We start from the raw sequence: 26,631 nt of genomic DNA, 5'->3' as shown, positions 1-26,631 counted from the left end.
ATACCAAAGTGATAACAAATAAACCTGTCGGACATTACCCTGGTGCTGTGAGACTTCTTACTATTAAATGTAAGAGTTAGCTGGGTTGGGTTAAATTAACCTGAACACAGCAGGGAGGGGAGGAGGATGTTCCAGGAGGATTTGTGTTGGGAACTGGCTTATTTTCTCGTGTTTGGGAGAGGGAGGGAGGGAGGCGTGACCCTCTGGGTGTTGGGATTTAGGGAGGGGCGCCCCTTGGATATAAGAAGCAAAATCCTCGCCTCGTCAGCTCAAACACAGCCTGTGATCAGAGGAAGGGAACTGCTTGCTTGCCTGTAGTTCAGCGCGGATCCCGCAAGCTCCTCCAGCCCCACCACACTGCCTCTCTCTCTCTAAACTCCACTACCTGCCTGGAGAAAAAAAACTGGACTGTCAGATCGGATTTGACAAAAGAACAAATAAGCAACTGCCGAAAAGAAGGAATTGTGTTTTTTTTAGACTCTTAAATCCGACAACAGACACTAAAATGAAATGTTCCATATTTCTGATACCAACTTTCCTTCTGTTTGTGCATCTGCTGGAAAATGTGGGAGCTAAAATGAATATTCCCAGACTCCGGCTTTCCTACAGAGGTAGGTGGCGAACTTTGGATATTAAAAAAAAGTATTTTATGCGAATTACAATTTTGTTTGCCAGACCAGATTTATATTTCTTGCTCCTTGCCACAGTTGGGCTGGATGTTGAAAGAAACTTGTGCATTGTTCTATGAAATGATTTATTTTTTGGGATTGCAGAGTGGTTGTTTTATGTCGCACCTCCTTCAAATGGTTTCACCAATTTCAGATGAAGGGGACTGCCACGAAAGTGATCAGCTGAATGGATGTTATCATTTGGATGTCTCGGGGATTTTCACAGTAACTTCACTGCAGTGTTAATGTAAGCCTACTTGTGACACTTACAAATAAACATAGCACATTTTATTGGGCACGGTTGGCCAGAATTGTAACTTGATATTAAAAGAAAATTGGACCCTTTAAGAATCCTCATGTGGGTACGAATCTATTTTATTTCAAAGGGTGCAATTTTTGCTATTGTTTAAATTAGCTTAAAGAACTGTCTTCCTGGCTATTTTTCATGGCATGATATCTGATTAACTGGTTGGTGATTGCCAGTCTGTGATGCCAACAGTTTAAAGTTTATTTTATTTAGTGTCACAAGTAGGCTTACATTAACACTGCAATGAAGTTACTGTGAAAATCCCCTACTCTGGTGCCTGTTCAGGTACACTGAGGGAGAATTTAGCATGGCCAATGCACCTAACCCACACGTCTTTCAGACTGTGGGAAGAAACCAGAGCACCTGGAGGAAACCCACGCAGACACGGGGAGAACGTGCAGACTCTGCACAGACAGTGACCCAAGCCGGGAATTGAACCCCAGGTCCCTGGCACTGTGAGGCAGCAGTGCTAACCACTGTGCCGCCCAGTGTAAAGTGTCTGGGAGGTCAAGGCTTTCACTGAAAGTGTGTGTGTGTGTGTGTTGTTGATAAACTTGAAGCAAAATGTAGAAAGTGACAAAAGTACCCAATGCATTTGAAATGGGAAACACCTCCCTAACATCTTCAGTGAGGGAACTGCGTTGATCCCTCTGTGGTAGAGGGGAGATGAAGGGAGGAGGGATAGATATCCCCAATGTCTCTCTCTATCCCTCCCTCCTTCTCTCTCTCGGCTGGTAACATCTGGAACTCATCAGTCCAGCTGTTGAACCCAGAGGAGCGTCCCACCTGAATCTTACCTCCACGATGAACTCCTCCTTTGCTATTCTCCTTCAGTCTGCTGTCTAATTATCTGTCCTTGAATTTTATATGTGTGTATATATTGCGGAGGATCAGCAAGTACAATGTTGAGTGCTATTGCGGGACTGTCGCATTTCTTGTTAAAATTGCATCTATTTATGATCCAGAGTTAGTTTGTTTGCATGTTAGCACTATATCTGGAATGAATTGTCTGACAAATTGGTGGAAGCAGATTCAATAGTAACTTGCAGTAAAGATTTGAGAGGATTTTTACAAATAGGAAAGTGGTACAGAATTGGCACTGATGCCTTCTTTTGTGCTGTGCTATTCCACAGTTTTATTTGATTTAATTTATTATCACATGTATTGGGATATTGTTTCTTGCGCACTATACAGACAAAACATACCGTTCATAGAGTACATAGGGGAGAGGGAAAGGAGAGGGTGCAGAATGTGGTGTTGCATTTACCGATATGGTGTAGAGAAAGATCAGCTTAATGTATCATGGAGTGGACTCATGGAGCAGGAATTTACAGCCTCGCTTGTCCCGAAACCATAAAATCCCACCTGAGTTCAACGGAGCTTTCCATTGTCCTCCCCTCACCCGCTCTGAGCCCTGTGGCGGATGGGATGGTAAAATTCCGGCCATGGATTACAGAGACTGTGAAGATTGTTGGATATTTCACTGGCTCGTAGCCAGATTTGCCCATTGTGATTTGTGTTTCATTGTGCCTGAACTAGTTGGCAACGTGAGGAGGCTTGGCAGACATTTGAGTAAATTCAGCAGGACATTAATTGACTTGTGGCCAGATTTGCTCATTCTAATTTGTGTTATTCTGAGCAGTATGACAGATCCTGGCTGAGGTCTGCTCCTGTCCGATGCAATTTATTGGACAGAGGAAAACTCAACGTCCATCTATTTCATCTTCTACCGCCCTGCGAATTGGATGATCCACTGAGTTGTTGAACAATTATAGCGAGAAGCCTCTAATTATTTAGTCAGTAAGTAATAACAACATTGCCGCACATTACAGCAGGGATTAAACTTCAAAACAACACTCATTGGCTGTACAGAGCCTGGGAATGTCCTGAAGGATGTGGTGGCTTTGGAGAGAGTACAGAAAAGGTTTACCAGGATGTTGCCTGGTATGGAGGGTACTAACTGTGAGGAGAGATTGAATAAACTGGGACTGTTCTCCCTGGAAAGACGGGGGCTGAGGGGCAAATCTCGCCACAGCAGATGGTGGAATTTGAATTCAATTTTTAAAAATAAATCTGGAATTAAGAATCTATTGATGACCATGAAACTATTGTTGGGAAAACCCATCTGGTTCACTAATGTCCTTTTAGGGAAGGGAATCTGCCGTCCTTACCCGGTCTGGCCTACATGTGACTCCAGAGCCACAGCAATGTGGTTGACTCTCAACTGTCCTCAGGGAACTATGATGTGGAGTTGCCGGCGTTGGACTGGAGTAGGCACAGTAAGTAGTCTCACAACACCAAGTTAAAATCCAACAGGTTTATATGGTAGCACGAAAACACTCCAAAAGCTCGTGCTACCAAATAAACCTGTTGGATTTTAACTTGGTGTTGTGAGACTACTTACTCAGAGAACTAGGGATGGGCAATAAATGCTGGCCAGCCAGTGACGCCCATGTCCCAGAAATGAATTTTAAAAAGCTTTGAGAATGGACAAAGTCACCCCTTTCCTTCCAAGCATTCTACACTCATGTGTCATGTCTTGAGTTACTCGTCCACTGTCTCCCGAAATGATATTTTCTAATTTTGCATTTGAATGGATCAAGACTTAATGCTTCCGTGTCTGTCGAAGGGGCTTGTTGAAGCATTGGCTTGAATTCTGCAAAATAAAGGCAATCGTTTGTACAATGCCTTTTATCAAATCTGTCACAGTGGTCCCACAGCACTTTCTGTGCAATGAATCATTTTGATGGGGATTTATGCACCAACACGGCAGCCAACTTGGAAGTTCTCCGAATTGTTCTGTGGGATCTTTTTACATTCATTTGAAAAGGCAGAAGAGGCCTTGCTTTAATATCTCGTCCAATATACTGCACCTCCCACGGTGCTGCACAGGGACCGGCAGCCCATATCTTGTACTATAGGTTTCTGGAGTGGGATGAAGTGGAGTTAACCGAGTGATCATCACAAACGTGACTCAGGGAGAGGAACGGACAGAAAATAGTCGTTGCAAAGCAAAGTAAAAGTAAAGTAAAGTTTATTCTTTTCTCGCAAGTAGGCTTACATTAACACTGCAATGAAGTTACTGTGAAATTCCCCTAGTCGCCACAGTCCGGCGCCTGTTCGGGTCAATGCACCTAACCAGGGCGGCACGGTAGCACAGTGGTTAGCACTGCTGCTTCACAGCTCCAGGGTCCCCGGTTCGATTCCCGGCTCGGGTCACTGTCTGTGTGGAGTTTGCACATTCTCCTCGTGTCTGCGTGGGTTTCCTCCGGGTGCTCCGGTTTCCTCCCACAGTCCAAAGATGTGCGGGTTAGGTTGATTGGCCAGGGTAAAAATTGTCCCTTAGAGTCCTGGGATGTGTAGGTTAGAGGGATTAGCGGGTAAAATATGTGGGGGTAGGGCCTGGGTGGGATTGTGGTCGGTGCAGACTCGATGGGCCGAATGGCCTCCTTCTGCACTGTAGGGTTTCTATGTTTCTATGTAACCAGCACGCCCTTCAGAATGTGGGAGGAAACCGGAGCACCCGGAGGAAACCCATGCAGACATGGGGAGAACATGCAAACTCCGCACAGACAGTGACCCAAGCCGGGAATTGAACCCGGGTCCCTGCCGCTGTGAAGCAGCAGTGCTAATCACTGTGCCACCGTACCGCCCAAAGGTTGGTGGGGGAGGCGGGGCGGGGAAGAGATAACCCAAAACACTGCTTTAAAGGTGAGAAGGCATTTAAATTTGTTAAAGGGGGGGTTTGGGGAACAGAAGGGCCATCAGGAAAGAGTGTCAAGACCATTACGCTTGAAAAACAAAGGTTAAAAATGAGAATGGCAGGATGCCAGAGTTGGAGGACTGAAGGGTGTGAGCTGGGGATAGGACTGGCTGAGGCTGCAAAACAGAAGTTTTTAAAGTTTATTTATTAGTTCACAAGTAGGCTTACATGAACACTGCAATGAAGTTACTGTGAAAATCCCCTAGTTGCCACACTCCAGCGCCTGTTCGGGTACACTGAGGGAGAATTTAGCATGGTCAATGCACCTAACCAGCACGTCTTTCCGACTGTGGGAGGAAACCAGAGCACCCAGAAGAAACGCACGCAGACACGGGGAGAACATGCAGATTCCACACAGACAGTGACCCAAGCCAGGAATCGAACCTGGGTCCCTGGCGCTGTGAGGCAGCAGTGCTAGCTACTGTGCCACCATGCCACCCCAATAGGTGGACCACAAAACCTGCTGATTACCTGTTCGGAAGTGAGTGTGCTCGGAAAGGATCCTGTCGGCTGATGTCTTACACAGTTGAAGTGCAGGAGTGTGCACATGTGAAGCAAAGCCCTTTTATTGGGCAGCACAATGGTTAGCTCTGCTGCCTCACAGCGCCAGGGACCTGGGTTTAATTCCGGCCTTGGCTCACTGTATGTGTGGTGTTTGCACATTCTCCCCGTGTCTGCGTGGGTTTCCTCCGGGTGCTCCGGTTTCCTCCCACAGTAAGAAGTTTAGCAACACCAGGTTAAAGTCCAACAGGTTTATTTGGTAGCAAAAGCCACCTTTTGCTACCAAATAAACCTGTTGGACTTTAACCAGGTGTTGTTAAACTTCTTACTGTGTTTACCCCAGTCCAACGCTGGCATCTCCACATCATTCCTCCCACAGTCCAAAGATGTGTGGGTTAGGTGCATTGGCCGTGCTAAATTGACCCTTAGTGTTAGGAGGATTAGCAGGGTAAATATGTGGGGTTATGGGATTAGGGCCTGGGTAGGATTGTGTTCGGTGCTGACTCGATGGGCCGAATGGCATCTTCTGGCACTGTGGGGATTCTAAAATCGGAATATTTGTCAAGACATCTCGATTTAAATAAAATCTAATTACCTGGGACTCATTAAATGGAACAAGCATAATTAAATCCAATGCATTTTAATTTTACACGTGTGTGTGTGTATGTTTGATGTTGAGTATAAACGGTCTTCAGCCCATATTCCTCTGCCTTTAGTTATTAATTCAGTCAGGAGATTGCCTCCCTGTGGGCCGCGGTGCAAAATACGATCCCTCACAAGCCTATAAGCCCTTCCTGTAATAGTCTCCCATTGAAATGAAATTTGCGACTCCCTGTGGATAGCGTGATGACTTTCACAGATGGGATGGTCGAATTGATTCTGCAGATGTAGTGTGAAGGACTGTCCTACAACACCCCAGGGACTCTGATCCTGTAACATTCAGATTTGTCATGTGTTGGAGTGAAACAAAAGCTGATAGAAACATTAGCGGTTTTTGCATTGGTGCCAAGTGTGTATAATTGTGACTGGCAAGGGAATACGGAGCAAAGGCAAGATAAAACCTGAGCCAGACGTCATTAGGAGATCGGGCTCTGAATTTTTGTCTCGCAATGAAGGTTACGAATCAGGAGGAAGAACAATTCCCTTTGCTTCCCTGAGCCCCCACCGTTTTTCAAGCAGCATATTTGCAGGTCAGGACGATCCTTGGGTGCAAAACACATTTCTTCCAGATTGGGGTCCCCATTGTGAGGGCCAGGACAATTGAATTTCCTCCTGCACACAATTTTCATGTGATGGTGTGGGTTTTGGAAATCCTAGAAAAATGCACCTCCTGTCCTGCAAAGGTAGAGCGAGCCATAGATTGACCACTAGTGTTTAAGTGTTCTCATATATTACAGTACTTTTTCCAATGCAGAAAGTGCCATAATGCATTAAATGTAAAAAAAAACAGATCCTGTTACCCTTTGCTGTCATGTTTTGTGCTGTGATTTAAATCAATTGATTGCTTTGGTTGTTATGAACTCTGCGTTCAAAAATTGAAAAAAATCTCTTTACCTGCTCCTTTCCATTGATCGATAAACACTCTGCTTTGAAATGGATCAGTTTCAGGCAATGTAACTATAGATTTTTGTTATGACAGCCATAGCCATTCTGAATGCTTGACTGAGATTCAAAAGTTGTAAATAGCTTCAGCTCAACACCTGATATATTGATCCAAGAATGACTGATACTTTAAAGAAGCTGCAATAACAGAAAATGCAACTGATGGGGCTTCTTTTATTTAATCGGCACTTAAAGGATTAGATTTTTTACACTGGGGTATCATAGAATCCCTACAGTGCAGAAGGAGGCCATTCAACCCATCGAATCTGCACCGACCACAATTCACCCAGGCTCTATTCCTGTAACCCCACATTTACCTTGCTAATCCCCCTGACATTAGGGCCAATTTAGCATGACCAATCGACCTAACCTGCACATCTTTGGGTAGTTTCTCTCCACTGCAGCGCCACCTTTAGTATCAGTGATAATGAATTTGAATTAAGGATTTTATTAGATTATCTGAGGTTTATTTTATTCCAATGATTTTAAAATAATTCCCATTGTTATTTCATGTTTCCTGACATTGCACTCAGTGTAGACTAGGTGAGTGACGATGGAGGTTACATGTGGGGCATGGAGGTGACACATACTTCTGGGGAAGTATTGTGGCATGGGGGTGGGTGAGGAGGGCTAAGGGGTCATGGGGTTGCATAGGTAATCTGAGGGGAGTTTGGTGTGGCATGGGGGTGGGTGGGTGATCTCAGTGGGCATTGGGGGGGTGGATGCTGAGGGGGAGGCGAGGATCATGGGGCATTTAAACTACTTTGGGAACTGGGCCGCTGTGTTGGAGAACTGAGTCGGGCCTTCCCGTCAGCCCACCTCTGCATCCAAACTCCCCATGCACTCCATCACAAACTCACAAGATAACCCTGCGAAACCCCACCCCCGAGTGAAAAGACAAAAATCCCAGGAAAAATCGGATCTGGGGCGGGTGTGCACTTGGCAAGGTGCACAAATCAAAGGAGAAAATATTGGAAAACCTATTTTGGTTTCAGATCCCAGCATCCGCAGTAATTTGCCTTGAGCAAAGGCGCACAAGTTGGATCATCCCAATCCCACAGGAAAATCCGACCCTTGTCCTCCAGCTCAGGGTAATCGGCTTACTTACATTCTCCCTTCCTTGTAAGTGCTGCCTCTTGCTGGATTGCAGCCCCACTGGCTCGAGACAGACTCCAAGACTTAGCTGGTTCTTTAGCAGCAAGCTGTCTGGTTACGTGAGGATTTTCAGTGGGCACAGGTTTTTGTTCTTCCTTCAGGGCTCTCGGTTGACGCAAGTCATTGTTGAGCCAGCGGTGATGAGTATTCCAGGTGGCGGTCGATGGGACGGGACTGAAGTGGGGGATGGCAGACACCGTTTGTTCGCTGTGCCAATCTCACCAGACATTCTGGCTGGAATTCTCTGGCCGTTCACGCCGGCGGGATTCTCCGGCCCCGCCGACAGCGCAGCCCTGCCCGTGGGTTTCCCGCCAGCCTGGGGTGACGTAACTGGGAATTCCCATTGGCAGTGGGCGGCGCGGTGGCACAGTGGTTAGCACTGCTGTCTCACAGCGCCAGGGACCAGGGTTCAATTCTGGCCTTGGGTCACTGTCTGTGTGGAGTCTGCACGTTCTCCCCATGTTTCCTCCGGGTGCCCTGTTTTCCTCCCACAGTCCAAAGATGTGCGGGTTAGATTGATTGACCGTGCTAAATTGACCTTAGTGTCAGGGGGATTAGCAGGGTAAATATGTGGCGTTACGGGAATAGGGCCTGGGTGGGTTTGTGGTCGGTGCAGACCAGATGGGCCGAATAGCCTCCTTCTGTACTGTAGGGATTCTATGATCCTATGAGCAGAGAATCCTGCAGCTAACAAACAATGCAGTACGGTGGCACAGTGGTTAGCACTGCTGCCTCAGAGCGCCAGGGACCCGGGTTCGATTCCTGGCTTGGGTCACTGTCTCTGTGGAGTTTGCACGTTCTCCCCGTGTCTGCGTGGGTTTTCTCCGGGTGCTCCGGTTTCCTCCCACATTCTGAAAGACGTGCTGGTTAGATGCATTGACCCGAACAGGCGCCGGATTGTGGTGACTCGGGGAATTTCACAGTAACTTCATTGCAGTGTTAATGTAAGCCTTACTTGGGACTAATAAATAAACTTTAACTTTAACAATGAGCCACTCCCCACCAGCAGGAGATACTTGTTTGGGAGGCCGGAGAATCTCACCCTCTAACTTTTTAATTTGGCAACTGCTTCCCCTTTCGATTCCGACAACACCCCCAGTCTGAATGATGCCTTTGGAGGGTGGGGGTGGTGGGGGAGGGGGCTGCGTTCACCCACCGCCTTCGACAGAAATGACAGAATTCCTTAATTATAAAATGTTATTGATGTTGAAACAGCCAGTCAATTACGTAGTATTGAGAATTCTTCATTAAATCTGACCGTCCAGTCACTGTATCACGCGTCGATCACAACCACGCTGTGACCTACTGCTGACAAAAAGAGACCTTTTGTCAAAACCTTTCATCCTGCGCTCAGCAGGACAATTCACAAGAATACCAATGCAAACAAATTCATATCGTGCATTCTGATTGGTGGAGGTATTATCATGGGGAATGCATCAGTTGATGATAACTGGTAGTTAACTGCCAAGCAGCGTTTCAAATTTAAACCAGACAGCTCGACTGTGATTTTCATTTTATTCGTTAGAGGATGTGGGTATTTGGCTAGGTCAGTGTTTTCTGCCATCCTTAATTGCCCTTGAATGGAGTGGTTTGCTGGACCATTTCAGAGTCAACCACATTGCTATTGGCCTGGAATCACAAGTAAGTGAGATCAGATCAGGATGGCAGATTTCCTTCCTTTGCATGAGTGAACCACCTGGATTTTTATCACAATCGACAATGTTCCATGGTCAACATTAGACTTTTAGTTCCAGATTTTATTGAATTCAAATTTCACCATATGCCGTGGCAGGATTCAAACCTAGGACCTCAGAGCATTACTCTGGGTCCCCGGATCATTAGTCCAGCAGCAATACCAGTATGCCACCAGGTGCTGGGGGGTAGGTACAGAGGAGATGTCAGGGGTAAGTTTTTCACTCAGAGGGTGGTGGGTGAGTGGAATCGGCTGACGTCGGTGGTGGTGGAGGCAAACTCGTTGGGGTCTTTTAAGAGACTTCTGGATGAGTACATGGGATTTAATGGGATTGAGGGCTATAGATAGGCCTAGAGGTAGGGATATGATCGGCGCAACTTGTGGGCCGAAGGGCCTGTTTGTGCTGTGGCTTTCTATGTTCTATCTCCCCTTGCCCTGATGAGTGCAAGATGAAAAATTTTGACAAAGTGGCTCTTTTTGCAGCAATGTACTACTGGCCACTCATCTTTCAGGGTGGCACAGTGGTTAGCACTGTGCTGGGGACCCGGGTTCAATTCCGGCCTCGGGTGACTGTGTGGAGTCTGCACGTTCTCTCCGTGTCTGCGTGGGTTTCCTCCAGGTGCTCCAGTTTCCTCCCACAGTCCAAAGATGTGCTGGTTAGGTGGATTGGTCATAGTAAATTGACCCTTAGTGTCAGGGGGGACTAGCTAGGGTAAATGCATGGGGTTATGGGGATAGGGCCTGGGTGGGATTGTGGTTGGTGCAGACTCGATGGGCCGAATGGCTTCCTTCTGCACTGTCGGATTCTATGATTCACATTCTCTCACACCTCTAATGTAATGTGCTTTTTTATGGACCCCTCATTTAAAAACCTCCTAAAATATTTTCTGATGAGTTCCTTACTGCAGGAATTCTGTGTGATGGCAGGATGTGTGTGATAGATTGCAAAGTGATTGTGGCTCTCCCTCGAGTGTTGTTCTCATGTTCTCTGGGTTTTAGAGTTTGCAAAGTTTGGTGTAGAACAATAAGGGAACAACAGCTGGATTAATTCTTGTTGTTTGCAGCAGATTGGCCCCTCATTATAATCAATATCCCGAGGCTACCTCCACCAATCTGCGTCCGAACCGTTACATAATTCCAGCTGTGCAACAGAACTTGTTGGTGTTCTATCCCATACTGAAGCAATGAGAGACTGCATCTTCTAGGGAGACGCCCTTCTCCAACGTTCTGGTCTGCCGCTGCCTCTATTGCTGTGTTAGCTGTGACTCATTTGGTGGCACTCTCGCCTCTCAGCCACTGGTCCTGGGCTCAAATCCCACTCTAGGATATGAGCGCAAAGTGGCGGCTAATGTTCCGATGCAGCACTGAGGGAGTGCCGCACTGTCGGAAGTGCCATTTTTTTTGGAACGTGACGTTAAATGCAAGGTCCCATCTGCCCTCTCAGGTTGAAGTACGGGTGACACGAAGGCACAGTGGTTAACACTGCTGCTTCACAGCGCCAGGGACCCGTGTTCGATTCCCGGCTCGGGTCACTCTCTGTGTGGAGTTTGCACATTCTCCCTGCGTGGGTTTCCTCCGGGTGCTCCGATTTCCTCCCACAGTCCAAAGATGTGCTGGTTAGGTGGATTAGCCATGCTAAATTGACGATTCGTGCCAGGGGGATTAGCGGGGTAAATATGTGGCGTTACAGGGATAGGGCCCTGGGTGGGATTAAAAGCAAATTACTGCGGATGCTGGAACCTGAAACCAAAAGAGAAAATGCTGGAAAATCTCAGCAGGTCTGAGCAAAGCTTTGACAAAGGGTCATCTGGACTCAAAACATCAGCTCTTTTCTCTCCTTACAGATGCTGCCAGACCTGCTGAGATTTTCCAGCATTTTCTCTTATGGCCTGGATGGAATTGTTGTCAGTGCAGACTCGATGGGCCGAACGGCTTCCTTGTGCATTGTAGGGATTCTATGATTCTAAAAGATCCTGTTGTTCTATTTTAAAGACCGTCAAAGGAGATTTCCCCCCCGTGCCCTGAGTCAAAATCATTCCTTAAAAAAGCTGACTCTCGGGTCATTTCTCTCCATCTGAGGGAGCTTGCTGTGTGCAAACTGGCTGCCAAGTTTCCTACATTGTAACATTTCAGTAGCATTTGATTGGTTGTAAAAGTGCTTTGGGATGTCCTGAACTTGTAAAACCGCACACATTTAATCTTTTTACCCCCATGGCTGCAAAGCGGAAGGTGCACCAAGACACATGTGGCGGCATAACTGGGTGCGGCCTTGTACTTCCCAGTGAGGCACCAAGTCACCACTGTTCCTCAAACAGAAGCAGTCTCCAGAGAAGCTTCAACCTCCCCCGACTTGGCCAGCAGTTTCCCAGCATGTCCCGGGTGTCAGCAAAGATGTGGCTTCATACAACAACAATTTGCATTTACATAGCCCGCAAACGGAGTAGCAAAAACACTTTCGGGTGCCAGTCACTAGGTGGCACCGACAGCGTGTGAAACATGCGTGGCATTTAGCTGGCATTGAAGGAATACTGATAATGGGCGGGTCTGCTGACAGCACTGTCAGTTAGATCCGAAAAATGATCATAGAATCCCTACAGTGCAGAAGGAGGCCATTCGGCCCATCGAGTCTGCACCCACCACAATCCCACCCAATCCCTATCCTTGTAGCCCCACGTATTTGCCTTGCTAATCCCCCTGACACTAAGTGGCAATTTAGCATGGCCAATCCACCTAATCCATACATCTTTGGACTGTGGTGGGAAACCGGAGCACCCGGAGGAAACCCACACAGACACTGGGAGAACGTGCAAACTCCGCGCAGACAGTGACCCAAGCTGGGAATCGAACCCGGGTCCCTGGCGCTGTGAGGCAGCAGCGCTAACCACTGATGCCAACACAGAGCAGACGGTTCTGAGTATTTCCGTGGCGGTGAGATGGATCTGTGTGAAACAAGCTCGCAGTAAATCGTGGGTTTTACCTTTCCAATCGTGACTGGTAAAGACCGACTTTAACCTCTCCACCACCCCCCCCTCTCCCCCGGCCCCCATCACATGTTGGAAAAGTCCAGGAAAACACCTGCTCATAGCTTTCATTTACACACACTGGGGGAGGAAATGTGGCAGGCGTTTTACACTCCGTTTAATTCCCTCAAGGGATTTCTACATCTGTGCACAGGGATATTGTCCAACAAGCATTTGTAAGGCAGTCGAATCCAAAACCTGACAGAAATGTGTAGTCATACTCGATCATGTTGAGAGCGAGGAGAGGGGTAAGGTCTCTGTGTAGCGGGAGATTAGACAGACATGGTTCTTTGCGTGGTTGGTGCTGGATTAGCTCAATGCAGCTGGGATTATGGAGTGCGGAGAAACAAATGCAGCCTGGTTTACAACCCCGCTCTCCAGCCAACAACATCCGGGTGTAAGTGTGAGAATGTTGCTTAAGACGAGGGTCAGGTTTGATATTCTCCGTGGTTCATGTGTAAAAGAATGGCCAGCGTTTGAGATATTGGGACAACGAGGCAGCGAAGGTTCCATATCCCAGCGAATGTCAACCTGGTGTTGTTAAACTTCTTACTGAGAGAGAATAGAGCCAACGTTTCGAATCAGGGTGAACCTTCTTCAGAGCTATTCAGCCCCATTCATTTAGATCATGGCTGATCTGTTGGGAACTTCACCGAGCTGATTTAGCTGTCATTCCCCCTTGTTGAGATGGTGTTGGTTACAGCACATGTCTGTTCAAAAAACCTTTGTGGTCTTTTGTATGTTCATCATAGAATCCCTACAGCGCAGGAAGAGGCCATTCAGTCCACCGAGCCTGCTCGGACGATAATCCCACCCAGGTCCTATCCCTGCAACCCCACATATTTATCCTGCTCGTCCCCTGACATTAAGGGGAAATTTTTCATGGCCAATCCACCTCACCTGCACATTTTTGGACTGTGGGAAGAAACTGGAGCACCTGGAGGAAACCCACGCAGACATGGGGAGAATGTGCAGATTCTGCACAGACAGTGACCCAAGCCCGGAATCGAACCCGGGTCCTTGGCGCTGTGAGGCAGCAGTGCTAACCACTGTGGCACCCCAAAAGCGTTTGGAAAAAATCAAAGTGGAGAATGTGGGCAGGTTTTTACTAGTTGTAACTATATACATAAATAGTAAAGAGTATAGGCAAGGGGCTACCGCTGTGTCTAAGTCTTAACCCATCTCTGCTCAACACCACACTGACCCTAGGTCTAGGTCACATGTCTTATGTGCCAGACCCTTATACTACACCTCATCCCAGTCTCTAACCTATGGATATGGAGTTACCTTAGTTCACTTCATGTTTGACGTTGTTTGGTATGTATTTACTTTGGCATGACTCTCATAATACTCTTCCAACACTTGCTCCTCTTCTGACTTATTTAAACCAGAAACTAGGGCAGCACGGTGGCACAGTGATTAGCACTGCTGCCTCACAGCGCCAGGGACCAGGTTTCGATTCCGGCTTTGCGCCACTGTCTGTGTGGAGTCTGCATGTTATCCCTGTGTCTGCATGGGTTTCCTCCTGGTGCTCCGGTTTCCTCCCCCAATCCAAAAATGTGCAGGTCAGGTGGATTGGCCATGCTAAATTGCCCCTTTGTGTCCCAAAATGTGTAGGTTTGGGGGATTAGCAGGGTAAGTACTTGGGGTTACGGGTTAGGGCCTGAGTGGAATTGTGGTCGGTGCAGTCTCGATGGGCTGAATGGCCTCCTTCTGCACTGCAGGGATTCTATGATTCTATGAACCGTTTACTGTTGAGAGTAGCAAGGCATTCAAACTCATCGCCGGCTCGCTGTTTCACGAATCAGACAGTTGCAACATTCCTGAGAGGCTGGCTGACTAAATTAATAACTTCCTTTCCTTTATTTAACTTGTGGTGAGGCTCAGAGATCAGGTTTAGTTTGAATGGCACTTCTGACTCTAGATTAGTAAAATGGTTTCTCAGAACTAGCTGCAGCCTCGAACCTAAAAAGGTTTAGCTCACCCATGCAGACCATGGATCCGGTGTGCTGAAACTGGACGTCCAAGGGAGATTCTATGGAGTCTTCTGCTGCAGTAAAATCTCTGCCTTCAGCTTCCCGGCTCTTTTCTCTGGAGGTTTTTCTGGTGAATTTACTGAGCATCTTCAATTTCACCAGGGGAGGCAGCAGTGCCGTGGCATTGTCACGGGGCTAGTGATCCAGGGACCCAGGGAAAAAGCGCTGGGTGTCTGGGTTCGAATCCCACCATGGCAGATGGTGAAATTTGAATTCAACAAAAATCTGGAATTAAAAGTCTAATGATGATATGAAACCATTGACTGTTGTAAAACCCATCTGGTTCGCCATTTTGTGAAGTCGGGGGCTTTGATACCAAGTTGGCATCATGTTGGGATGGTGTTGATTATAGAAAACAGATGGGCAAGTTAGGTGGATTGGCCATGCCAGTATGCCCCTTAGGTTAGATGGATTTGCCATGGGAAAGGTCTGGTGTTATGGGGATAGGGCAGGGGAGAGAGCCTGGGGGTGAGATACTCTGTCAGTGCAGACTCAATGGGCTGAATGGCCTCTTCTGCACTGTAGGGATTCTATGATTCTATACTTCTCAATCTTGTGAGCTCCAACTATCCTCTGTCTTGAATATTCACAGCCTTGTCGGGAGGGAATTCCAGATTCCTGCTCTCCATTCTGTGAAAAAGAACATACTGATTTCCCTTCTGAACAGCTAGTTCTCATTTCAAGATGATTGTGCCTGCCAGATTTCTTTGGATCATACAGCACAGAAGGAGGACCATTTCATCAGTGGTAATTCTTTTGAACAAAGAACAATACAGCACAGGAACAGGCCCTTCGGCCCTCCAAGCCTGCACCGCTCATGTGCCCACTAGACCATTCTTTTGTATCCCTCTATTCCCAGTCTGTTCATGTGGTTATCTAGATAAGTCTTAAACGATCCCAGCGTGTCCGCCTCAATCACCTTGCTTGGCAGTGCATTCCAGGCCCCCACCACCCTCTGTGTAAAATACGTCACCCTGACATCTGTGTTGAACCTTGCTCCCCCTCACCTTGAACCCGTGACCCCTTGTGTTCGTCACCGCCGACCTGGGAAAAAGCTTCCCACTGTTCACCCTATCTATGGCCTTCATAATTTTATACACCTCTATTAGGTCACCCCTCATCCTCCGTCTTTCCAGGGAGAACAACCCCAGTTTACCTAATCTCTCCTCATAGCTAAGACCCTCCATACCAGGCAACATCCTGGTAAACCTTCTCTGTACTCTCTCCAAAGCCTCCACGTCCTTCTGGAAGTGTGGCGACCAGAACTGGACGCAGTATTCCAAATGTGGCCTAACCAACGTACTATACAGCCGCAACATCATATGCCAACTTTTATATTCTATGCCCCGTCCAATAAAGGCAAGCATGCCATATGCCTTCTTCACCACTCTCTCCACCTGTGCTGCCACCATTAAGGATCTATGGACTTGCACACCCAGGTCCCTCTGTGTGTCTATACTCCTGATGGTTCTGCCATTTATTGTATAGCTCCCCCTTGCATTAGATCTACTGAAATGCATCACTTCGCATTTATCTGGATTAAATTCCATCTGCCATTTCTCCGCCCAATGTTCCAGCCTATCTATATCCTGCTGTATTCTCTGGCAATGTTCATCACTATCTGCAACTCCAGCAATCTTCGTGTCGTCCGCAAATTTACTGATCACACCAGCTACATCTTCCTCCAAATCATTTATATATATCACAAACAGCAGAGGTCCCAGTACAGAGCCCTGCGGAACTCCACTGGTCACAGACTTCCAACCAGAAAAAGACCCCTCCACTGCTACCCTCTGTCTTCTATGGCTAAGCCAGTTCTCCACCCATCTAGCTAGCTCACCTTTATCCCGTGAGATTTAACCTTTTGCACCAGCATGCCATGAGGGACCTTGTCAAATGCTTTACTAAAATCCATATAGACTACATCCACGGCCCTTCCTTCGTCAATCGTTTTTGTCACCTCCTCAAAAAACTCAACCAAATTTGTGGGGCATGACCTCCCTTGCACAAAACCATGCTGTCTATCGCTAATGAGATTATTCAGTTCTAAATGCGCATATATCCCATCTCTAAGAATCTTCTCCAACAACTTCCCTACCATGGACGTCAAGCTCACCGACCTATAATCACCCGGGTTATCCTTGCTACCCTTCTTAAATAACGGGACCACATTTGCTATCCTCCAATCCTCGGACCTCACCTGTGTCCAGCGAAGAGACAAAGATTTCTGTTAGAGGCCCAGCAATTGCATCTCTCGCCTCCCTGAGGAGTCTAGGATAGATGCCATCCGGCCCTAGGGATTTGTCTGTCTTAATGTTTCCTAAAAAACCTAACACTTCCTCCCTTGTAATTGAGATTTTTTCTAACGGGTCAACACACTACCAGTGAGACACTACCAGTCAACATGTCCCTCTCCTTTGTGAATACTGATACCTGTGGGGTCTGTGGCTTGGATTTCATCTTTCCCAGTGCTCATTTCAATCTGTCACCAACTCCAGGCTGTCTCGAGGTGCCAGCAGCAGTGATGTCATCTGGGAAGCTAAGGAGCCAATCACATTTCAGAATTTCCACGGCAAGGCAGGAAGCAAAATGCACTGATTATCCGTCCCTTATCATTCTACAGAGAGCAAAGTAACGATTGAGACACATCCGTGGGATTATTATAGACACTGAAGTTGTGGGGGGTGGATTTTATGGGGTGGGGGGGTGGTGGTTTTATGAGAGGTGACTTAGAATCATTGAATCATAGAATGCCGAGAGTGCAGAAGGAGGCCATTCGGCCCATCAAGCCTGCAACGGGCAACCAATCCACGCAGGCCCTATCCCCGTAACCCCACATATTTACCCTGTTAGTCTCCCTGACGCTAAGAGGCAATTTAGCATGGTCAATCCACCTAACCCGCACAACTTTGGAGTTTGGAAAAACAGAATTTTCCTATTTCGGGATGAGCGCGGCCGTAAAATCCCACCCAATATCCCAACTGAGGTCTAACTAGTGTCTTGTATAAATTCAGCATAACCTCATTGCTCTTATACTCTGTTTCTGTTTTACTCTATCAAAGCCGTTCATGATTTTTGAAAACCCACCTCTTAACCTTCTCCGCCAAGAACTTCTATCTTTTTATTGTTAATTTTTATTGTTAATTTTTATTGTTAATTGCTGATTCAACCCCTACCCATCTCCAGCTGGTCCATAAATTGCTTCTAAACCATGTTTCTTTTTCATCAGAGGGTCTATAGGGTCACTGGTGTGAGGCTGATGTGTAATACTCCAAACATTGCATTGCTCTACATATGAAACCCCTTTGAGCATGCTCTGTCTTTCGTAAAAGCACGGCAAGTTTCTATATCAATTCTGCTTTCCGAACCTATCTCCATAACTTGCTGCCCAAGCATTGAACAATCTCTGTCTTGAATTATTCCTCAACTGGGTTAGAGAATTCTAGAAGGTTCACAACCGCCTGGATGAAGGACTTTCTCCTCATCTCAGTCCAAAATGGCCGACACCTTATCCTGAGACTATTCGAGAATCAGGACCGGGCGAAACAGCTTCTCAGCATCTATCCCGCCAAACAGTTTTTATTTATACATTCGTGTCACAAGTAGGCTTTGATGCGCGACAATTAAGCACGTGGAACCAAGGCTTCGATATTGAAGGCTTTTATTGTGTAACAATGGAACTACTAACACGAATACACCAGTTCAGACTGAAGGGGTCCTGCCGGAGCAGAGGGTCTTATACCTCGCCACCGGAGGCGGGACCCCACTGGAATGTGCCATGATAACACTTATAACAGGTAAACACCCTAACCCAACAACATTGTACAACCCCCACAGTAACAACACCCTAGCCCAACAGTAACATAATAACAACCCCCAGTGGTGAACCAACGATGGTTCACCACAGGCTTACATTAATGCTGCAATGAAGTTACTGTAAAAATCCCCTAGTCACCACACTCTGGCGCCTGTTCGGGTTACACTGAGGGAGAATTTAGCATGGCCAATGCATCTAACCAGCACGTCTTTCGGGTTATGGGAGGAAATCGGAGCACCCGGCGGAAACCCACGCAGACACGGGGAGAATGTGCAGACAGTGACCCAAGCTGGGAATTGAACCCGGTTCCCCAGAGTATTCCCTTGGGTCTCCGTATTACGAGTGTATTACTGTATTTGCAGCGAAAATACCATGATGCCACCCTTGGCCTCCCATTTAGGAAGGTTCCTATTGTATCGTCCAATTGAACAAGGTTCCCCTAATTGCCCTCCAGTCAGGCACAGTGGGGCATCATCATCTTGTCGAGTTGACCCCAACCTCGGAGATCGGTGAGCTTCTTCTCCAGGGATTGTCGAGTGTGAAGAGATGCAGAATGTTCCGAGCAACCTGCTTGCCAGGTACATTTTTGGATTGAGAGGGTAGGGGGAGCTGCCAGCTCAGTGTACAAGAACCTTCTGAGAAGCAGTGGCCATTGCCTGGAACTCAGCAAGAAGATCATGCGTCAGAAAGCCCTCGGTTGCCAGATTGGAGCATGAACTTCTCTCTGCCCTTTAGATTGTGTCCATGAGGATTGAGCTGTGGCTGATTTCCTTTCACTATAACTTGGCAGAAGTCATTGTCTGAAAGCAGAACAAAAAGCCTTTGATTGCCAAACGTCTAAACATTACTGTTGGTTCTTAAAGGTGCAGTGGGCCGGCATTTTTCCACACAGGCTGTTATTAGGTCATTGAATCGTAATGCAGCAAAGCAGGCCCTTCAGCCCATTGTGCTTGAAAAGCTCTTCAAAAGAGTTATCTATTAGTTGTACGAGGCAAGATTTTTTACACAGAGGTCGATGGTTGCCTGGAATGGGGCATCACGATTACACAGCGGTTAGCACTGTTGCCTCACAGCGCCAGGGACCCAGGTTCAATTCCCGGCTCGGGTCACTGTCTGTGTGGAGTTTGCACGTTCTCCCCGTGTCTGCGTGGGTTTCCTCCGGGTGCTCCGGTTTCCTCCCACACTCCAAAGATGTGCGGGTTAGATGGATTGGCCGTGCAAAATTACCCTTTAGTGTCAGGAGGACTAGCTAGGGTAAATGCATGGGGCTATGGGGATAGGGCTTGGGTGGGATTGTGGTCGGTGCAGACTTGATGGGCCGAATGGCCTCATTCTGCACTGTAGGGATCCTATGAACTCGCTGTTGGGGGAGGTAGTGGAAACAGATACAATAGTGACTCTTAAGGGGCATCTTGACAAATACATGAATAGGATGGGAATAGAGGGATATGGTCCCCGGAAGTGTAGGGGGTTTTAGTTTAGTCGGACAGCATGATCGGTGCAGGCTTGGAGGGCAGAAGGGCCTGTTCCTGTGCTGTAATTTTCTTTGTTCTTAGTTCCACCGCACTGCTCTATCTCCATCACCCTGTGGTGTTTTTTTCTCTCCTTTTCAAGTGTTCATCCAATTTCCTTTCTGCAAGTTCCCCTCCAAGCTATTCACCATCCTCACTTGGAAATATATCGCTGTTCCTTCACAGTCGCTGGTCAAAATCCTGGAATTCCCTCCCTAATGACATTGTGGGTAAACTCACAGCACATGGACTGCAGTGAATCAAGATGGCGGCTCACCACCACCTTCTCAAGGGCAACTAGGGATGGGCAATAAATGCTGGCCAGCCAGCGATGCCCATAACCTACGAATGAATTTTTTAAAACTCTTGAGTTCTCTCGCCATGCTTTTGGGCATGTATTCCAAATCACAGTAGGTAATAACAAGGCTTAGCAACATCGCCTTTAAGAAGAATCGGAGGTTTACAATAAAAATCCAACACTTCCTTTATGGCAGTTTTCCATGCGATGCCTCTCTTACTCTGCTAAATGACTAACCTGAATCCTCCACAGCCTGACATATATCAGCTTTGCCAATAAGAAGGTATTTTTGAAAGTTGCCAAAAATAATAATGTAATTTAATCATTAAGTAAAGGAAACAAGCCCTACAAAGTGAATTAAATCCACCTTCCGCTGAAATGGAGGAAGCAGTTACCAATGGTTCTTGTTTCATACCTTCACGCACACATTTCTCCCCCTTTGTGAAGTTTACGAGGCTGATGATTAACCTGTTTGAGTTGTGTCATGGGCACTCCTTCCATAGTCAGCAAGCCCTGAAGTGAGCGGCACGGTGGCACAGTGGTTAGCACTGCTGCTTCACAGCGCTAGGGGCCCAGGTTCGATTCCCGGCTTGGGTCGCTGTCTAAGCAGAATCTGCAGACAGTTGAGATGTACAACCTCCTCGACCACTCATTGCCAAGGCCTGTCGATGGCCACTATATGTGCTGGGCTCCTAACCGGAACATGATCTGGCCATGTCAAGCCTCGGAACAGGAGAAGGATTGATTGTTCCAGTTGGTTAGAGGAGTTAACCCTATGGCGATGACACGCGCTCGATTCCCAGCTTGGGTCACTGTGCAGAGTCTGCACGTTGTCCCCGTGTCTGTGTGGGTTTCCTTTGGGTGCGCCAGTTTCCTCCCACAGTCCAAACGTTGTACTGGTTAGGTGCATTGGCCATGCTAAATTCTCCCTCAGTGTATCCAAACGGGTGCCGGAGTGTGGCGACTAGGGGGATCTAACTGGTGCAATGACATATTATTCAAATAATCCTGGGATCGGATTAAGAAAAAACAGTTCATGGTGTATAGGTCAATGACTAATGTGTTTGCCTCTGTCAATTAAAACATGTTCCAAAGCCAATTTGTAAGAGGTTATTTCTAACTTTGGACGGTGTCTGTAAGTTTGGCATGTTTAATATCCTGTTCCCTGCCTGAAATCTCCCGTGTAGTTTCCTGCTCCTGTTTTTATATCCTTGCAACGCGATGTGGGCATCACTGACAAAGTCAACATTTGTTGCCCATCCCTAATTGTCCCAGAAGGCAGTTAAGAGTCAACCACAAACAGAAAATGCTGGAAAATCTCAGCAGATCTGTCCGCATCTGCGGAGAGAGAATATTTGATTTATTATTATCACATGTATTAATATACAGTGAAAAGTATTGTTTCTTGCGCGCTATACAAACGAAGCATACCGTACACAGGGAAGGAAAGGAGAGCGTGCAGAATGTAGAGTTACAGTCATAGCTAGAGAAAGATCAACTTAATGCAAGGTAAGTCCATTCAAAAGTCTGATGGCAGGAGGGAGGAAGCTGTTCTTGAGTCGGTTGGTATGTGATCTCAGACTTCTGTACCTTTTTCCCGATGGAAGAGAGTATGTCCGGGGTGCGTGGGGTCCTTGATTATGCTGGCTGCTTTTAACATAACATAACATAGAATCCCTACAGTGCAGAAGGAGGCCATTCAGCCCATCGAGTCTGCACTGACCACAATCCCACCAGGCCCTATTCCTGTAATCCCACTTATTTACCCTGCTAATCTCCCTGACACTAGGGTCAATTTACCATGGCCAATTCTGAGGCAGCAGGAAGTGCAGATAGAGTCAATGGATGGGAGGCTGGTTTGAGTAATGGACTGGGCTTAGTTCACAACCCTTTGTAGTTTCTTGCGATCTTGGACAGAGCAGGAGCCATCGACTATTTCTACTTTGTCCCCATTGATGTAGACAGTGGCCAAGTTTCGAGTCTGGGTGACCCGGTTGGGGGTGGGGGGGGGAGTAGTTGGAGAAACGGGGTGAAGTTGAGAGATCTACACATCCAGGGTACTTGTATTCTGGGTAAGCAGAAGGATTGCCTCGAATTTCTCCACTGCTGCTGTGAAGCTCAGGTCAACGCCAATCTTTTTACTGTTGGGGCAATGATATGGATGAATGTCTGCCTCTCGGGTTTAGCAGAGATGGTCCCACTCAATCAGACTGCTCCTCCCTCAACATTGACTCTTGTAAATAAACTGAAACCATCAGGGCTAAAGCTCTGCGGAGAATAATGCTTGGCAACACGAAGAAATCAAATAAAAAAACATTGGCCAGTAAATCACAGACTGTGAACACGAGGCACCAAACATTGGCATTCACCCCATGCAAACCCTCCGAGCTGGAGGATCTATGTGACGTTTCGTTGCTGGAACTTGGCTTTGTTTGACTCCCAAGTGCACCTGGCTTCCATTCTCGTGGCCTCCAGCGTCTTCGTGGTCGGTGTTTGCTACAGATGTTTGACATCGGAAGCAGTGCAGGGAGAAATTGCGCTGGCTCCTAATTAATCTTCCCCTTTCTCTCCCAGACAATAATTGGTGCATGCGGGTGAAAATGAGCTCGTTCTCCAGAACCCTGCCAAGGATTAATTTGTCACTCCGTTTAACCTTTCAGAGGACTGGGGGGGGGGGGGGGGGGGCGGGGTTGGCTGATGTGATGTTTGTAGACGGGACCTGAGCTGTAATCAAGGCCACAATGACGTTAAGCTGGAAGCTGCAACTCTTCAACCACTGGGAATTAACGCACGTTTGGAAGTAAGAGGGCAGTCGCATTTACATAGCACTTCCCACAGCAGTCAGGACGTCCCACAGCACTTTTATAGCCAGTTAATTCACTGTTACAACCAAAGAAGCATGGCGGCTCACTGTGCACAACAGGATCCCACAAACTTGCAAAAGTCTGAGGTCATGTACCAACCGACTCAAGAACAGCTTCTTCCCTGCTGCTGTCAGACTTTTGAATGGACTGACCTTATATTAAGTTCTCTACACCCGAGCCATGACTGTAACACTACATCCTGAACTCTCTCATTCTGAACTCTCTGTGAACGGTATGCTTTGTCTGTATAGTGCGCAAGAAACAATACTTTTCACTGTACATGTGACAATAAATCAAATCAGCAATATGGTAACGACCAGATAATTGGATTTATTTATTGCCGCTGTTTCTCCACCAAAAAATGGTGCTGACCATTCTAATTTCTCAGTTCTTGTGTTTCATTGGCAGCACGGTGGCACAGTGGTTGGCACTGCTGCCTCACAGCGCCAGGGACCCGGGTTCGATTCCAGGCTCGGGTCACTATCTGTGTGGAGTTTGCACGTTCTCCCCGTGTCTGTGTGGGTTTCCTCCGGGTGCTCCGGTTTCCTCCCACACTCCAAAGATTTGCGGGTTAGGTTGATTGGCCGTGCTAAATTGACCCTTAGTGTCAGGGGGATTAGCAGGGTAAATGAGGGTTACGGGAATAGAGCCTTGTGGGATTGTGGTCGGTACAGACTCAATGGGCCAAATGGCCTCCTTCTGTACTGTACGATTCTATGGATTCTAACAACCCTTGGTCCCAACATTGACTAAGGTCCCAGACGTCTCCTTGCTCTCCTCATGCTGTTACCATCCCAACCCTTCCAGCCACTTACAGGGCAAAGAGTGAACTGAAATGTGAGGGCAGGAGACTAGGTAATGGGGCATGCCCTGCATATTCAAGTTCTGTGCCATGATGGCTCAGTGCCAGTATCTGAAAGCTAATCTCAAGCAAGAAAAATGATCATGTGCTGTTGGAGCCTGTAGCAAGATTCAATACCTTCAGGATAGCAAAGATAAAACCGAATCAGAATAGGATACTGTGCACAGTTCTGGTCACCCTATTATAGAAAGGATATCTATAATAGGGTGACCAGAACTGTACACAGTGCAGAAAAGATTTACTGGGAAGCTAACGGGACTTGATGGTTTGAAATATAAGGAGAAGCTGGATAGACTGGGGCTTTTTTCTCTGGAGGCTGAGGGGTGATCTTATAGAGGTCTATAAAATAATGAGGGGCATAGATAGTCAATATCTTTTCCCAAAGGTAGGGGAGTCTAAAACTAGAGGTCATAGGTTTAAGGGGAGAGAAACAAAAGGGTCCAGAGGGGCAATTTTTTCACACAGAGGGTGGTGAGTGTCTGGAACGAGCTGCCAAAGGCAGTAGTAGAGGCGGGTACAATTTTGTCTTTTAAAAAGCATTTAGACAGTTAGATGGGTAAGATGGGTATAGAGGGATATGGGCCAAACGTTGGCAATTGGGACTAGCTTAGTGGTGAAAACTGGGTGGCATTGTCAAGTTGGGTTGAAGGGCCTGTTTTCATGCTGTAAACCTCTAACTTTTTGATTATGACTCTCATAAGAAAAATTTTAAGATGCCGTTTTATTTGACAGCTTACTTTTTACTTCACTCACTGGATGTGTGCTGCCAAGGCCAGCATTTAATGTCCATCCCTAATTGCCCCTTGAGGAGATGGTGGTGAGCTGCCTTCTTGAACCGCGGCAGTCTGTGGTGTAGGTACACCCACAGTGCTGTTAGGGAGGGAGTTCCAGAATTTTGACTCGGCGACTGCGAAGGAAGGGCGATACATTTGCAAATCAGGATGGTGGATGGCTTGGAGGGGGACTTTGCAGGTGGTGGTGTTCCCAGGTATCTGCTGCCCTTGATGTGGTGCAGGTTTGGGAGTCGCTGTCAATTGATCCTTGATGAGTTGCCTGTTTAAAAGGGTTAACTCTCAACGGTGGAAGGTTCAAATTCCTTCAAGAATCATTTGATTTTATTAATTGTCTGGGACAGGGATGGCTTCATGGTAATGCAACATCTGGAAGTGTGGTTAAAAGTACACACGCAGCAGTGGCTAAAACCTTTATCTACCCGGATTCTCGTTCAAATCCAGTCACTCTGAATTGCTGCTGGGAAATGAAAGTGGAAAGGACTGAAATCCACCATGTGCTCTGTCCCTCTCGCATCAAACAATGGAATTTCCTGCACCACTGGTCCAGTCCCTGGCTCACTGAACTCATTTCCTCAGAGGGGAGTCAATTGTTGCTCTAGTTTTGTCGCAGTTTGTAGAGAAAACACCCCACACAATAGCAGTCACCATCAGCTGGGTGAAGATGGATAGTGGGTGTTGGAAACTCCGATCCCCCAGCTTTCAGAGAGTCTGACAGTTCCCAGCTCCTCAGGGAGTTTGGAGAATGTAACCAGACGTTTATAAGTTTTTTAAAATTCATTCGTGGGACATGGGCGCCGCTGGCTGGGCCAGCGTTTATTGCCCATCCCGAGTTGCCCTTGGAGGGCAGTTGAGAGTCAACCACATTGCTGTGGCTCTGGAGTCACATGTAGGCCAGACCGGGTAAGGATGGCAGATTTCCTTCCCTAAAGGACATTAGTGAACCAGATGGGTTTTTCTGACAATCGACAATGGTTTCATGGTCATCAGTAGATTCATAATTCCAGATTTGTTTTTCTCAGCAAGGTGTACAGCTACCCACGTGAGCGATGGTAATCCAGTGTCTCATACCTAACCTCTAACAGTGACATTGCAAATACTGATGAGTAAAACTGATGACTCAGATAAGAGAGGCCACTTGGTGATTTGTTTTGGTACTAAAGTGGGTTTATTTTTTAAAAGTGTGAGCTGTTACAATGTTAAACTTCAAATTGTTACATCTTGATGTATTCTATATTTCTTTTTCCCAGGGATGGGGAATTGAAAACTAGAGGGTGTAGGTTTAAGGTGAGAAGGGAAAGATTTAAAAGGTGACCTTATAGAGGTCTATAAAATAACGAGGGGCACAGATCAGCTAGACAGTCAATATCTTTTCCCAAAGGTAGGGGAGTCTTAAACTAGGGGGCATAGGTTTAAGGTGAGAGGGGAGAGATACAAAAGTGTCCAGAGGGGGAATTTTTTCACACAGAGGGTGGTGAGTGTCAGGAACAAGCTGCCAGAGGTAGTAGCAGAGGCGGGTACAATTTTATCTTTTAAAAAGCGTTTTGACAGTTACATGGGTACGATGCGTAGAGAGGGATATGGGCCAAATGCAGGCAATTGGGACTAGCTTAGGGGTTTTTAAAAAAAAAAAGACGGCATGGACAAGTTGGGCCCAAGGGCCTGTTTCCATGCTGTAAACCTCTATGACCTGAGGGGCAACTTCTTCACGCAGAGGGTGGTGGGTATATGGAATGATCTGCC

At 47.0% G+C, this 26,631-nt stretch overlaps 1 protein-coding gene across 1 annotated transcript in view; it reads left to right on the top strand.

Moving 5' to 3' along the window:
* The first annotated feature begins 367 nt into the window (after positions 1–367).
* sema3bl (sema domain, immunoglobulin domain (Ig), short basic domain, secreted, (semaphorin) 3bl) overlaps positions 368–26,631 on the top strand; it is a 166,643-nt gene continuing 140,379 nt past the window's right edge. Inside the window, exon 1 of the mRNA XM_078203399.1 lies at positions 368–611. Within this exon, the coding sequence (XP_078059525.1) occupies positions 506–611 (106 nt within the window). The 5' untranslated portion in view covers positions 368–505. The remainder of the gene's footprint in view (positions 612–26,631) is intronic.

Source organism: Mustelus asterias, chromosome 3, assembly GCF_964213995.1.
Source record: "Mustelus asterias chromosome 3, sMusAst1.hap1.1, whole genome shotgun sequence".
Taxonomy (NCBI): Eukaryota; Metazoa; Chordata; class Chondrichthyes; order Carcharhiniformes; family Triakidae; genus Mustelus; species Mustelus asterias.
This window is presented reverse-complemented; position numbering and strand designations above follow the sequence as displayed.